This window comes from Mus musculus, chromosome 5 (genome assembly GCF_000001635.26).
Source record: "Mus musculus strain C57BL/6J chromosome 5, GRCm38.p6 C57BL/6J".
Lineage (NCBI taxonomy): Eukaryota > Metazoa > Chordata > Mammalia > Rodentia > Muridae > Mus > Mus musculus.
The window spans coordinates 125,110,487-125,125,102 of record NC_000071.6 but is presented as its reverse complement, the minus strand read 5'-3'; the positions used below and the strand labels follow the sequence as shown (position 1 = coordinate 125,125,102).

The window sequence follows — 14,616 nt, the reverse complement described above, 5'->3', positions numbered from 1 at the left end:
ACAGTGCTTTGGCATTGGGCTGTCCTTGAGCGGAGGCTGAGGCAGGAGGAAGGACTAGGCCGCAGTGGCTGTGGACCAGCTGCCTCCTGTTCAATTTGTTTTTTTTTCTCTTCTCTCCACAGGCACCTGTGACGAGGTCACCTGCCAGCAGATGACCGAGACCAGCCCTTAGTCCTAGGTGTGGTCAAGAGTGTCTTGGGCTCCAAAGCCTACCTGGACCCTACCACCATGTCAGGATCCACACAGCCTGTGGCACAGACATGGCGGGCTGCTGAGCCCCGCTACCCACCCCATGGCATCTCCTACCCGGTGCAGATAGCCCGGTCCCACACGGTAAGGGGCATGTCTGCTCAGTACCACTTCCACTACTGCAGTGCATCTTCTGAAGCCAGGCTGCTGCGGCCCGTGCTGATTTGGTCTCAGTGGGGACACTGGTGGCAGTCAGGTGTGGTGATGGAGGCCTGTAATCCCAGGATTGAGGTGGTGAAGGCAGGAGGGTTTCAATTTTGAGACCAGCCTAGCTGGCTACGTAGCAAGTCTTATTTTAGTATGGGAAGGTGGAGGCTGAGGCTAGGCTGTGTGGATACGCTGCTTATATCTTGTGGACTTGGCAAGTACAATAGAGCACCCACGGTGTCACCCCCCTCCCCTCCGACCCATTTCCACCATGTTTGGGACTGGGGAGCTTTTGGGGAGGGAGACTGAGGTTGCACTTCTTCCTAACCCTCAAGATCTTCGTGCCTATTTCAACTGTAAGACTCTGAGCCCCAGAGCAGTGTCCACCTCTGCCAGGGTCCTGTTCCTGCTCATCTCGTACTGCTAGAGGGAGCAGACTGGGCTTTTCTTGTTGCCTGCTGTGTACTCTTTCTCTGGGCTGTGGAGTAATGGGGTGTGATGTGAGATGGAGCAGCCACAGCTGGGTGGGAGTGCGCATGCGTGCGTGTGTGTGAGCAGGAGAGAATGTATGTCTAGGCTTGTGTCTGTCCCTCCTGGGTGGCATGGTCCATTTCTGTGTGGGACGTGGTTCTACTTGTGAGTCAAGAATGCTTTCTCATGAGCCCCAGAGCCTGGCCTTAGGGTACCCAGCTTCATACTCTCGGTGTGTGGAGCAGCTGAGGCCTGGAGGGAGAAGACAAACCCTAACCATTGGCCTGGGGCAGCCAGTGTTGGGGTTCTACATTCCCTAGCTCCCAGCCTTTACACCACCACACAGCAACCATGATGCACTGGGTGACAACCAAGCCAGCGGCAAGGACATCTACTCTCCAGGCTGGCGAGTGACCCAGACGGGCCATTTACTGTTTGGGGGGGGGGGCCCTCAGTTCTGTCACCTATAAAGCAGGGATGACAGCAACACCCACAAGAAGGCCTATGCATGTCCCCATGTGGCTATCTGCTGTCACCATAACTTGGTGACTGTTAAAGCCATTTCCTGATGGGCCCTGCCTGGGGTTCTATCATCTCTTTGCCCTCCCCTCCTCCCCTCCCCCATCCCAGTCCCCCCAGGCAGATGTCTGTGGCTTCTTCCCCTTCATTCATTTTGCTCATCCACCCAGCCTCTGGCTGTTGTGTGTCCTTCCCTCATTCCTGAATTCTTGCTCTTTGCCTCATTTGTGTCCTCTCCCCAGTATTTGGGGTCACTGGCTGACCCTAGGCACCGCCCACTCTCCTGCTGGGCCATTGGTGACGCAGGATGCCGCTGGCCCAGACCCAGTAGTTACTGATCCTGTGGCCTGATGGGATAGCTTACAGTTTGGAACATGTCTGTCCCCTGGTGGGGACTTGCTTGCTCTTTGGCCTCTGTTCATCCCCAGGGTCTGTGGAGGGTTTCTCTCTGGGAGACTGTTGAGGCCTCATTACTTTTCTATGCTGGCTTGGTGAAGCCTGGCATATGGAGCCCTTGGTCCTTTTCAGCCTTCCCCATAACCCCGCCCCAACCCTGCCCCACAGCCCCTCCTCCACCCTCTTACCCAGGCTCCTCCAATAGCCCCGACCTTCCTGCAGCCTGCCCTCTCAGCCCACCCTCATTTCCCCAGACTTCCCCAAGGCCCTTCCTAGTCCCCCCACCCCCACTGTACCCCATCTCTTTCCTGTGGCCCAAGGATAAGTAGAACACAGACTGGAAAAGACCACGCGCTTTCCCCCTTAACACTTGTGTCTTAGGAAAGAGAGGCCTGAGAAGAGAAGCCATGGATCCATAGCAAGGTGACACCCCGTAGGGGGAGAGCCACTGTGTGTGTTCTAGCCCTGGTGCGGACCAGCTCAGCCTGTGGTGTCCTGGGCCTGGGGAACATGATGGGCCACTTTTTTTTTTTTTTTAAGATGTATTTATTATTATATGAGCTGTCTTCAGACTCGCCAGAAGAGGGCGTCAGACCATGTGGTTGCTGGGATTTGAACTCCAGACCTTCAGAAGAGCAGTCTTAACCCGCTGAGCCATCTCACCAGCTCTTCGGGTCTGGGCCACTTACATACTCTAGCAGGTCTGTCTTCCCGGAAGCTCTGCCCTCTCAGTCAAGTGAGCCACTTATAAAATGGCTGGGGTTCTGCTGAGGTGGCATCATGACGTGATCACTTGGGACGTGAGCCGGTTTCTGTGTGATGTGACAATAGGGACGGCAAGTATAGAGGACCCCCCCCCCCCCTACAGCATCAGGCTGTCAATCCCCTCGTTTCACCAGGGGTAACATGCTGCCTATCAGCACCAGTCTTCGCTCCCCAGACCCTCTGGTGTGTCTCCCTCCCCTGCCTGCATGCTGCTGGCAGTGGGGTGCAAGAGCCACGTACCCGCAGGTCAGTGTCTGGCAAGGTGTGTGTCAGGGACGCCTGACAAAATTGGCTGTGCCTAACCTTGGCCTTGGGCCTAGCTGGCTGACTCTTGGTTGAGGGATGGACCTGTGGGCTGTTGTTCAGTTGGTCACAAACTCTGCTCTGCCACCCAGGGCTCAGCCTGCTCCTGTCTAATGGCACTGGATGCTGGCCGGGGCTGATGTCCTAGGTGTGTGGGCACATCGTGGGGTCCTGTGCCCACCTGCTGTATACTGTCTTAGGGTCCTCATCTGTCTGTCCGTCCATTCATTAACTCTCTGGCTCGGTCATTGACCTGTTTGCTCATTCATCCACTCATTAGTGGATTCACTTGTCCATTTGCCTGACAAATACAGGTTAGATTTGTCACATGCCTTGGAGACCGAGCTGTGAAGGCAGAGATGCCCCCTCTCTGGGGAAGTCGACATTCTCTTGGGGTACAGTGGAACAAAGATGGGGCTAGAGGAGGCCATATTTAAGTGGAGAGACAAATATTGATGGTGGAGCTGGGACCCAAGAGGACAGACAGTGGGTGCATGGTGTCTGGATGCACAGCGTCACAGAAAACCCTGACTTGAGGCTCTTTTGGAATGAACATTCCGTTCAGGGGTGACAGGGGTAGGCTGAACTCCGCCTCCGTGTGATTTTGTGTGGCTCTCTACGTCTTAGACTCGTGCTGGGGTACAGTGCATTTGTTTCTTGGGGCTCCCCTCTTGTTCTGTTTGTAGTGGAAATATCCAGGGGCTGGGGTGGGCCTCTACCCCTGAGTCAGGTGTTATAATCAGTACGGGGCAGGCTTGAAGCCTGTGTCCTGTGACTGTCTCCGTTCCCAGCGGAGGGGCCAGTTGAGCCTCACCTGTACTATTCTTGCTGTGTGACCAGGAAGAGCTGTTCTTGCTCATCATTCTCTTGATGTTCAGATCGCCCATGATATCCTCCTTCTGGAGCTGCTTTTTTTGGGGGGGAGGGGTTGTCACATTAGTCAGCTTGTGCAGAGGGCTTGGTTACGGCGACCTAAGAATGGGATCATTTCTCTTGATGTCGTCCTTGCAGGGCCATCCTGGTATCCTTGTCCTTCTAGGTCGTGTTTTGCAAAGTCTTGATTGCCCGCTCCTTCCCTTGCAGTTTGGTCTCTGAGGTTTTCCAGTTGCTTGCCGTCTAGGGTCAGGATCCGGCTGCTCCCCCCCAGCGCATATGACTGCTACCATTGGTTCTTTGCAGTGAGAACTGCTTTAAGACACAGAGCCCGGGGCTGGAGAGAGGCCTCTGCTCAGCAGTTAAGAGCCTGCGCTGCTCTTTCAGAGGATCTGAGCTTGGTGTCAAGCACTCTCGTCCAGCAATGCACAGCTGCTTCTGACTCCAGGGGATCCAGTGTCCTCATGTTCTCTCTGGCTTATGTGGGCGCTGCACACATAAGACATACACACAGATACATAATTAAAGATAAAATGAAATCTACAACAAAATAAAAAGGGCTAAAAAGGAGAGGAAAATATGCCAAAGGAAAACTAAGTGACCTATATAGGTCATGCTGTCCACAGCCATACACGAGTCAGACATTACTAATCGATTGCCGTGCATGTAAGCAAGCATCCAGGCTGACAGAACAGATTGATTGGTCTGGCACAAGGCGGAAACCTGTCTTGTTTTTCTTATTAGAGATGGTGTGCACACTGACTCTCCTCTCCCACTTCCCTCATTTTCCCCCAGCGATAAAGTGATCTTAGTCCTGGTGAAAAATGTAAGAAGGCTTTATGCAGGGGTTTGTGGGATCCAGGTTAGGGCTGAGGGTGTAGTGGGTAGTGAGGGCGCCCGGCACCGCAATGAGACTTCAAGGTTGGGGAATTTATCACCTATGTTGACTCCCTGGCACTCTTGCTGCAAGGGTAGGCTAAGGTTGAGGTCTACTTTATGCACCGTGACGACCCAGGTGTGATGAGCAATCACATTGTTGTTCAAAGGGGGAGGGTGTAGCTTGCCTCTGCCTCTCCCCCTCCCCACACTTCATAAAAGAAGCTAGCTGTTTTTCTCACGGTGGGCGGGGCACCTGAACAGCAGCTTGGCTGGGACCTGCGTTTACATAGCTCCATCTGCCCTGGCTACGTAGTGCACACCCCCCAACCCCCTTTCCTGTCTGAGCCTGACTCTTCACCGGGATACCTGTCCAAGGATACTTGGGTCTCTATTGAAGGCAGATACATTTCTGCTCCATGGGCCGCTCCATGCTCAGCAGTGCCCTGCTAGGGCAGCTCCCAGCCCTATGTCTGTAGGCAGGGCCTGGGAGAGGTGATCCGTTCTTCTCTCAAAACCTGCAGCAGGGTGGTGTGGGCAGGGGTGAAGGTGGGATAGGCAAGCCGACCCTCTAGCCTGTAGCCTTAGGGGACCTGTGCTTAGACCCACTGCCCCTTCAGGTGCACCAGCTGGAGAGTGAGGCAATACAGGAACACCACAGGTCCCAGAGAAGCCCGAGTGGAGGTGTAGAGTCCAGTATTGTGGTTTATTACACTCTTCTACACCCCCAGCAGGATCTTGTAGCTAGACAGGGCTCTAAGCATGGTGGGACCATGGTGGTGGCAATTGTAGCTTGAGGATATAGACTGGGAACCCATCTGAGCCTCTTGGTGCAGGGTGGCAAGGAAGCTGTCGTTGTTCCTGTGCTCGCTCACTGTTCCCTTTCTTCTACAGGACGTGGGGCTGCTTGAGTACCAACACCACCCCCGTGACTACACCTCACACCTGTCACCCGGTTCCATCATCCAGCCACAGAGGAGGCGGCCCTCACTGCTGTCAGAGTTCCAGCCTGGGAGTGAACGGTGAGGAGAAGTTGTGATGTCTTAGTCTAGGCTGTGGTGTCTCTGAGGTAGATACCGAGGCTTTTTGGTGGGTAAAGCTGCAGGGGCCCAGACTTTAGCCCTTCCTAGTGCCACTTATTTCTGGTGGCATCCTAGGGCCATGACAGGGCCGTGCTTTCCCAAGAGCAGGGACTTGTCGGCAGAGGAGGCAGCTATGACCATCTACCCAAGGTTGAGGAGAATGGTTAAGAGCAGAAGGCTCACACCTCTCCGCCTGCTGGCTAGATCAGGTTTAACAGCAGGAGTGCTGTGATCAGCTAGTGATGTCTGCCCAGGGAGAGTGAAAAGGAATAGTGTTGTGTATGCTGTTTTGTGCATAAACCTCATGGTGCTTTTCAAGCCTGTGCTTTAAAACACCCAGGGGTTTGTTAAAATGTAGAGTCTTGGTCAGTAGCAGTGCAATGGGTCTTACGGTTTGCATTTCTGGTTAGCTCAGGAGGGTCTGTGGGATCTTCAGGCTGCAATGAGTGGTTCAGGCTGGGTAGTCACAACAAGGCCTCACGAGACAGAAGCATGTCCCCTCCTGTAGGGGGAAGACAGAGGAACCTTCTAACAAGGCTCCTCATGAGAACCTGGCTAGGTGGACACCTGGAGTCTTGGTCCCAAGCTTCTGTCTCCTATGTGATGTGCATTCCTGGCCTCTCACAGGTCTCAGGAGCTCCACCTGCGCCCTGAGTCCCGCACGTTCCTGCCTGAGCTGGGCAAGCCCGACATAGAATTCACCGAGAGCAAGCGCCCCCGCCTGGAGCTACTACCCGATACCCTGCTGCGCCCATCACCCCTGCTGGCCACTGGGCAGCCGAGTGGGTCTGAAGACCTTACCAAGGTATACCCCAGCCAGGCCTGTGGGCTCTATTTATTGCTGCTGTCACTGCTGCTATGGGCAGGAAAGGGCCTGGGGGCGGAGGCAGGGAAAGGCTGGGTGGAAGGAGGGAGGGCAGCTCTGGTGTGGGTATGAGGGTGGGACTGAGCACTGGAGCTGCCACCAGGTAAGGAGAGAGGGTGTGGGTGATGGAAAGAAGTGGGAAGGTATCTTTAGGTGGCAGGGAGTGTACAGACCCTGTGGCGGGACGCAGTGTGTGGCTGTTATCACTGGCTGGTGTGACTGGGAAGTGCAGAGTGAGGGTCCTGCAAAAGCCTTGGAGTTGGGGTGGGGCTGGGCTGTACAGGTGACAGCTTGTGTGGAACAGTGGCTTGCAACTCCTCAGGCTTCATGTAGCAGACTGCACAGCCAGGGCAGCCCCATGTTTGAGCAAGTATTCAGGAAGGCGACCCTAGAGTCCCTTCAGATGAGACAGAAAGGATGGCACAGTGCCTGGCATGTCAGGGTCTAGAGTTGAGGGCCTCAGGAAGATTGACAGACAGATCTGCTGCTGCCCAGGTCTGAGTGGCTCCTTGGGTGCCAGGTAGGCTGGATGGGTCTATGTCTGTAGCCATGTGGGCCTGCCTGAGGAGCCCCAGAGCAGTGTCAGGCCAAGCCCTGTTTCCACAGAGGCTGTCACTCGCCTTGTCTTGGCTTAGTCCCATGTGTTCACACACCCTGGTATACTAGAGAATGAACTCGGGACCTTGTCTACCCTAGGACAGTCCTCTGCCACCAAGCTGTATCTTTAGACCTCTTTTAATATATATATATGTATGTATGTATGTACACACATATTACTTTTTCCCCCTAAATGGGGTCTTGCTAAATTGATCAGGCTGGCCTTGAATGTACTCTGTAGTCTGGGCAGGCCTTGACATCAAAGCCTTGCATATAGTTCTGCACAGCTCTGATGACAGGCTAGGACTCCGAGCCAGGCTTGCTCTAAGCCTTCAGTCTGTTCTCTAGCTCTCCCTTTGTTCCAGCTGTGCTGTCCCAGGCTCGGGCCTCTCTGAGCCTAGCTTGCTCCTTGTTAGTCAGTAGCAGACCGACCTTAAGTGACCCAGGCTATCTGGAAAGAGGGTTTGGCTGTGAGCCTTGAATACACACCTTCAGGCTGGACCAGGTGACAAGACCAGACTCTGGTCTCCATAGGAGAGTAAAGATGCTGGCATGAGTTCTGGAATGTTCTTGGCGTCTTAGAGCTATAGGAGTCCAGCCCATTCCCAGTGCAGTCTGTTCACCCCTGTCAGACAGGTGACCTAAGGCTGGCGCCAGGATATCAGGACAATACGGCCTTGTTTCCTGGACATTGATTGGGGTATCCTCATTCCCTGCCCCAGACTATCCCTGGGAAATAGGACAGTTCCAGACTGACACGTCACCCAGCTCTGTCTGGCAGCTCACTCTCCTCTGTTGCTCCAGGACCCCTCCCCCTTTCTCTTCTACCCACTTAGCCCATGAGCCAGCACCCATATCCTGTCCTGTAGACAACTGGCCTAGCCACTGCCTATCCTGGGTCGGCCTCAGTTGCCCCAGGCCACCGTCACTCACCTGGACTGTGGCAGTGACCTCTCATCTTCCCTGCCACTCTCCCTTCACCGCTGGGTCATGTGGAGACAAGCAGGGTCTTCGGTCCTAAACCTCCTTGCTCAGGCATGAAAGTCTAGCTCCTTTTCAAGTGTTTGGCCATCAGGTCTGGTGTGATGGGGCACTGAAGTCACCTCTCCATACCACCAGTCCCCTGTGTATCTTTGTGGCCTCTTAAACCTGGCCTGGCCCCACCCCTAGGCCCTGAAACTGCTGGTGTGCATCTGGTTGCCCTCTGTTCCCTCAGACGCTTGCTGGACTGATGGCAGTGGGTACCCAAGGCTGGCTGGTGGGATGTCGTGAAGTCTTGGCAGGGTACCCTGCTGACCACACTGGGTCTGGACTTGGCCCAGGTGTGGCCACTGGGCTGTCCTCCTGCACTCCTGGGTGATCTGTTCCCTCTGTCTTCTGGTCTCTGGCATCACCTTCTTGCTCAAGTGTTACTCCTTTCTCCCCATCATCCCTTTTGCCCTGTGCTCGCCCCTTCTCCCTCCTCCCCTCTCCTACCATCTCTCTGCATTGTCTTCTTCTAGCTCCAGTTATCTTTGTCCCCACCCTTCCCCCCAGCTGCCCATTCCAGTCACCATCCATCTTCCCTGCTTGGTTGCCATAAACCTCCTAACAGCTGCCCCATCCATCCATCTGGCCTCATCTGTCTGTCCATCCATTTGTGCTGTCCATCTATCCCCCGCCCCACTCCTGGGTCCTGTGACTGGTGCACCAGGATGGTCATTTCCTGGCTGGCTGGGGACAGCTATCTCTGTGCATTCAGACTAGGTGACTGCCATGCCTTAATGCTGTCAGGAAGCTGAGCGTGACATTTGTTCACTGTCTGGGGAACTAGGGACCAGGCTTGAAATGGGAGTGACCACTCAAGACAGTGGGGTGGGGTTTTCCTTCAGCCTGTACTGCAAGTGGATGAGTCAAATGTCTGCAGGCTAGGTGGGGGCCAGTGTGGGGTGGGCAGCAATGAGGAGGCATAACCAGGAAGGCCACAAGGGTGATGTGCTAATACCAAGTATACACTTCACAGTCTGTCATATGCTAAGGTCTTCCCAGAACTGTGGAGGCAACCTAGGACATCCCTGTTTGGAGCTTTGGTTGAGAGTTAAAAGTAGGGGATGGGATTCAGGTAGGCAACTCCTTCGGGAGGCTCTTCCCTGCCCTGGATCCCCTGCTATCCTGAGCTTCTCTCCCTGCTTCTTAGAAGGCAGGAGAGGCTATGCGTGGTAAGCCTTCATCCGTGGGTAGTAGATGGGTGGGTGTCTCAGGACCAGCTCTGTTCTGGGTTTTGTATCTCTGTAGGAACCTGTCAGCCTCTGCTGTCACTAGCTGCTTGCCAGAGTGCCCCAGATCTAGCCTGTGGCTCTGCTGAGGGTTTTGTCCTCGAAGTCACCACTGAGGCCACGTGGGGCTCAGGTGTTCCTGGCACCGTGTATTAGTTAGGGATTGCCATTGCTGTGATGAACTTGGGGAGGAAAGGGTTCATCTGGTATTTTGGTCCATATCACCGTTCATTAAGGAAGGAAGTCAGGACAGGGACTCAAACAGGGCAGGAACCTGGAGGCAGGAGCTGATGCAGAGGCCATAGATGAATGCTGCTTTCTGGCTGGGTCCTCCCCCAGCATCACTAATTAAGAAAGAGCTAGACACACAGGCTTGCCTACAGCTCTATCTTATGGAAGCATTTTCTCAATTGAGGTTCTCTCTTCTCAGATATCTATAGCTTAAGTTGATGGATAATAAAGTTAGCCAGCCCAACTGATCCCTTGTCAACTTGACATAAACACATCACTATTCACCCATAACCTTTCTTTTCTTGTTCTTCCCCAAGATTACACATTAATCCTCTTAAAATATCAGTCTTGCGCTGGAGAGTTGGCTCAGCGGTTAAGAGCACCGTCTGCTCTTCTAGAGGTCCTGAGTTCAATTCCCAGCAACCACATGGTGGCTCACAACCATCAGTAATTAGACCCGATGCCCTCTTCTGGTGTATCTGAAGACAGCTACAGTGTACTCACATACATAAAATAAATAGATCTTTAAAAAAAGTATATCAGTCTTTTAAAATTCAAAATCTCTATAAAACTCAAATTTCATTTTTTTTTAAGTTTAAAGTTTCTCAACTGTGGGTGCATGTAAAATAAAAAATGAGTTAAATAATTTATTTCAAGAGGGCATAGTCACAGTCAGATCGAAGAAAAACCCAACTCACAGTGTGGGATTCACTCATGATCTCTGGGCTCCTCTGAAGAAGGGCTTGTCTTCTAGGCTCTGGCAGGCTCCACTCCCCGCTGCTGCTGTTCTTGTGGTTAACCCACAGTACTGGCATTTCCAAAACGTTGGGGTCTTCTGCTGCTGCTGGGCCGCACTCTTCACCAGTAGCCTCTCCTGAGCTCCCTTCATGGTACCAAGTCTCAGCTTCTCTGCATGAGCCCTTCAGTCCTGGCCCTTCCGCTGCCACTGAGGCTGCACCTTCACCAGTGACCTCTCCTCTCACAGTGCCTAACCCCAGCTTCCCGCCTTCATGACTTTAAAACCAGTACCACCTGGGTGACTCTTACCTTACCAAGTTTGGCTTGAGAGCAAGGTACAGCGCTGGCTGCCTCTGGAACATAACTAGCGTCTGTGAGCTGGGTCTCAGGAAACGCTCGTTAGAAGATTTCCTCTCAGTGATGCAGCTCTGTTCTTAGTCACCACCGATGCCTTTCTTACCTCCAGGTGACCAGCATCAGTTGTCCCAGTAAAGCAAAGGCTGCACTTCAGTAGCGCTGGTCTCTTGTTAAATCATGGCTGACTCTTCAGTCCGGGCTAAACAGACACCACAGTCTTAATTCAAAATAGCAAATACACAATAGCCCCGAGAGACTTAATGTAACACTCAGAATTCCTTCCAGAATGGCACAAGCCAGACCTCCGTCATTGGCATTTCTCAGTGTTGTTTTCTTCCACATTTCCACAGAATAACTCACTGAACTTTTAAACACTCGATGGGTTTTCTTGTCCAAAGTTCTGAAATCCTTCCAAAATCCCCACCAACACCCAACAACAACAACAACAACAACAACAACAACACGGTCAGGTCTGTCACAGCACCGTCGCAGAATTCTCATACCAATATCTGTGATAGTTGGGGTTACGTTTGCTGTGATAAACCACCATGACCAAAATAACTTGGAGAGGAAATTCGGGTTTATTTTATTTGGCTTATGTGTCCAATCACTGTTCATCATCAAAGGAGTCAGCACAGGAACAAACAGGGCAGGAAGCTGGAGGCAGGAGCTGATGCAAAGGCCATGGAGGGATGCTGTTTACTGGCTTTCTCACCATGGCTTGCTCAGCTTGCTTTCTTATAGGACCCAGGACCACCAGCCCAGGGATGGCTCCACCCACAAATGCTCTAGACCCTCCCCCATCGATCCCCAGTTAAGAAAATGCTCCACAGGCTTGCTGACATTCTGATCTTTTGGAGAGGCATTTCCTACGTCCAGGCTCTTCCCTCAGATGGCTATAACTTGTATCAAGTTGACATAAACCTAGGCAGCACACACACACACACACACACACACACACACACGTTTAGGGTCTCTGCCTTGTTTCTCTGTCTCTCATTCTGTTTCCGCTGGATTGTATGGCTCTGTTTCTGACTGTCTGTCCCTCACTGTCTCAGCCTCTCGCCTTCCCACCATCTGTCCCTCTCTCCCCTGCCTGGGCCCCGTCTGGGCTGGAGCCAGGCTCCAGGGGGACTGGGTGGGTGAGGAGGGAATGCATACAGCTCTGAGCAACTGAGCAACTGTGGGTTGTGAGGAGTCCAGCTGGAGGCAGGAGCAGGGGTTTTGGGGGAAAGTTTCTGCCCCCCCCCAACATTTGGCAGTACCCTCCTGCTCGGGCTGCCCAGTGCCTTGGCTGTTCATTTGTTTTGGGGGACTTCTCTTGAAAGGTCCTTGGGCAGTTGGGGCCTGGGACAGCAGCTTAAGCACAGACCCTGAACTCAGGTGCCTATAATGAAATCCAGGTTTGGTGGCTTCTGGCTGAGCTCAGCCCTTGTGTCTGACATCACCATGGCCCATGCTGCTTCTTGGAGTGCTTGAAAGACAGCATGTGTGACTCTGGGAACCCCACAGAGGTGACTCTACCCCTCACAGGTCCCCAATCCTTGGCTCTGCTGGTCCAGCCACTTCTGCCATTCCTCTAGCTCTGGCCTGGAAGCTGCCGCTGTGGCTGTTGGCCACAGGCCTCTACAGGAACTGGAAGAGCTCAGCCTTGGTTCTCATTCCCAGGCCTTTTGTGACAGGTCTTTATGTCAGAAATGGAGCATTTCTTACTGCTGCCTTGGAGCTTTCTGCCTAGGCACAGGACTGCAGAAAGTGACTGACTCAGTGGAGTCTGACTAGTTAGCTGGAGTGAGTCTAGCTGACTGACTGACTGACTGACTGACTGACTGACTGACTGACTGACTGGGAGAGAACCTGTTTTACTGACTGAGACTGAGGAGAGCCTGACTGATTGACTGACTGGGGGAGAACCTGACTGACTGATTGACTGACTGACAGATGGACAGACGAGTATATGACTGGCTAAGGGAGTCTAAGGAGAGAACTAAATTGCTGCCTGGTTTCTGGTTGGGCTTAGGGTTTCTCTGTCCTCAGGCTTGGGACCTACAGAAGGAGGGGGTCATCTGCAAGCAAAGTCACCTGCCACTTAGAGGCTAGCCTGTCAGGTGTCTCCGGTGTGTTTTGGCATGCCAGATGCCATCTCTCCTGCCATTGGCTCGCTGTCTATGAAGCCAGTAGCAGGACAGTCAGGAGTCAAGGTTTCATCCCTCTGGAAAGTGTTCCTCCATCTGTGAGGGAGCCGTTTGTCTGGCTTCTCCCAGCCCTGCAGTCTGTTGTGGGTGGATTCCCCCTGTCTGGATGTTTCTGTGATTGTGTTTCACTGCCTTTGTTCTTGTGTCTTACTATGTGGGAGCATGTGCATCAGAAAGGGGACCTGCTGTATGTTTGTACACTGTGGGGGTTCTGGCTCGGGTCATATGCGTGATCTTGAGGATGAAGCACCATGAAAGACAGCTTGATCTAGCTGGTCCAGGAAGTGAGGCTCAGCCACATGGAGTGGCTGGTGTTGCCAGCTGCATTTTCCGTGCTGTCCCAGACTTGGAGATGGAGCCTTCTGTAGGTGGCATGGTTTTGGAGCCCATCCTGGACTGTAAGAAGTCTGGTCCATGGTTTCAGGTTGCACGGTCCCACTGCTGACACCCTTATTCCAAATCTGTTTCTCCCTCTTCTGCTTTTGGGGAGCAGAGCAGAAGGGACAATATGATCTCCGGGCTCAGGGTTTTGTCCTCAGTGCCACCTTCTGTTTGGAGATGGATACTGAGAGTTTCCTGGGGGATTCTGTTGGGAGGAGAGCCTGGAGTCCCCAGTGTGGCACCTATGGTTTAGATGATAGCATGAAGCCGGGGCAAAGTACTGGGCTGAGAGTGGACAGGGAGAGCGAAGGGGACAAGTGGAAGTTGTGGGCTCTTCTAGTGGCAAGAGTGATGGGGGTGGGGGTAGGTGGGGGCACCTGGCTGCCCAGGCTGCAGTTGTTCCTAGGAATAAAGCATCCTGTGTCCTTAGAGTGCAGCTGTGTGGGGGCGGGGAGCAGCCGCAGACTCTGCCTGGCCATGGCTGCCAGCAGCTGCTGTCTTGGCCCAGAGGGAACAGGGTGGGGCTGACCTAGCCGGGAACCAGGGTAGGGACAGACCTTCCTTGACAGTGCTATTCAGTGATAACTGTGTGTCAGACGTTTTGGATGCACCTAGGCTCACAAGCCACTGTGGAGGTGAAACTACTCCTGTCTCCCCCTACCTCCCCACCCCCCCACTGTAAAGATAGGGATACTGAGGCAGGCAGCACCTCCAAGCACCATCTGTGGTCACAGAACTGGGTGTTGCAGAGGGGGGCTGGGATTGGAGCCCAGGGCTATCTAGATGAGAACTGGGTTGTTTTCCTAACCTCTTTGTTGCCAGAGCATCCCAGTGCAGCCTGGGTGGTCCCTGACTAGAGAACAAGAGAGAACCATGAAGCAGCCAGGTGCCGGGCCATGTGGGAGATGTACAGGCAGCCTCAGGGCAGAGCAGCCTGCTGAAGCTGACAAATGCCCATCCATGAGAAAGAGCCCTGTGTAGTGGTGCAGAACTGTCATCCCGGTATGTGGGAGGACCCGAAGCTCAAGGAGACCCTGGGCAACATAGGGAGAGATGGCTTGCCACCAGGATCACTTATAGAAGACATAGGTCTGGGTCCCAGCGACCACATGCCTTGCAACTGTGGTAACCCCAGTTCCAGGGCTTCTTGACCCCGCTCTTTTGACCTCTAAAGGGACTAGGTATGCATTTGGTGCAGATACATATGTATAGGCAAAACACTCATAAATCTTTAAAAGGTTGAAGGTAACAAATGGCTTGGGCAATAGATCTGTGGTGGAGCGCTCGCTTAGAGACGGGTTCCATCTCTTTGCTCT

General features: G+C 53.4%; 1 protein-coding gene across 51 annotated transcripts in view; it reads left to right on the top strand.

The window, feature by feature from the left end:
- Ncor2 (nuclear receptor co-repressor 2) overlaps nucleotides 1-14,616 on the top strand; it is a 162,086-nt gene that overhangs the window by 54,136 nt on the left and 93,334 nt on the right. For 45 of the 51 annotated variants that reach the window (XR_003955607.1, XR_003955606.1, XR_003955605.1 and 42 more), the window contains 3 exons: nucleotides 123-333; nucleotides 5,494-5,621; nucleotides 6,309-6,486. Coding sequence is in view for 42 of the 51 variants with exons in the window: in NM_011424.3 (NP_035554.3) it covers nucleotides 229-333; nucleotides 5,494-5,621; nucleotides 6,309-6,486 (411 nt within the window). In the remaining 9 variants the exon portion in view is untranslated. The remainder of the gene's footprint in view (nucleotides 1-122; nucleotides 334-5,493; nucleotides 5,622-6,308; nucleotides 6,487-14,616) is intronic. The other 6 variants (NM_001253904.1, XM_030254303.1, XM_030254302.1 and 3 more) reach the window with 2 other exon arrangements.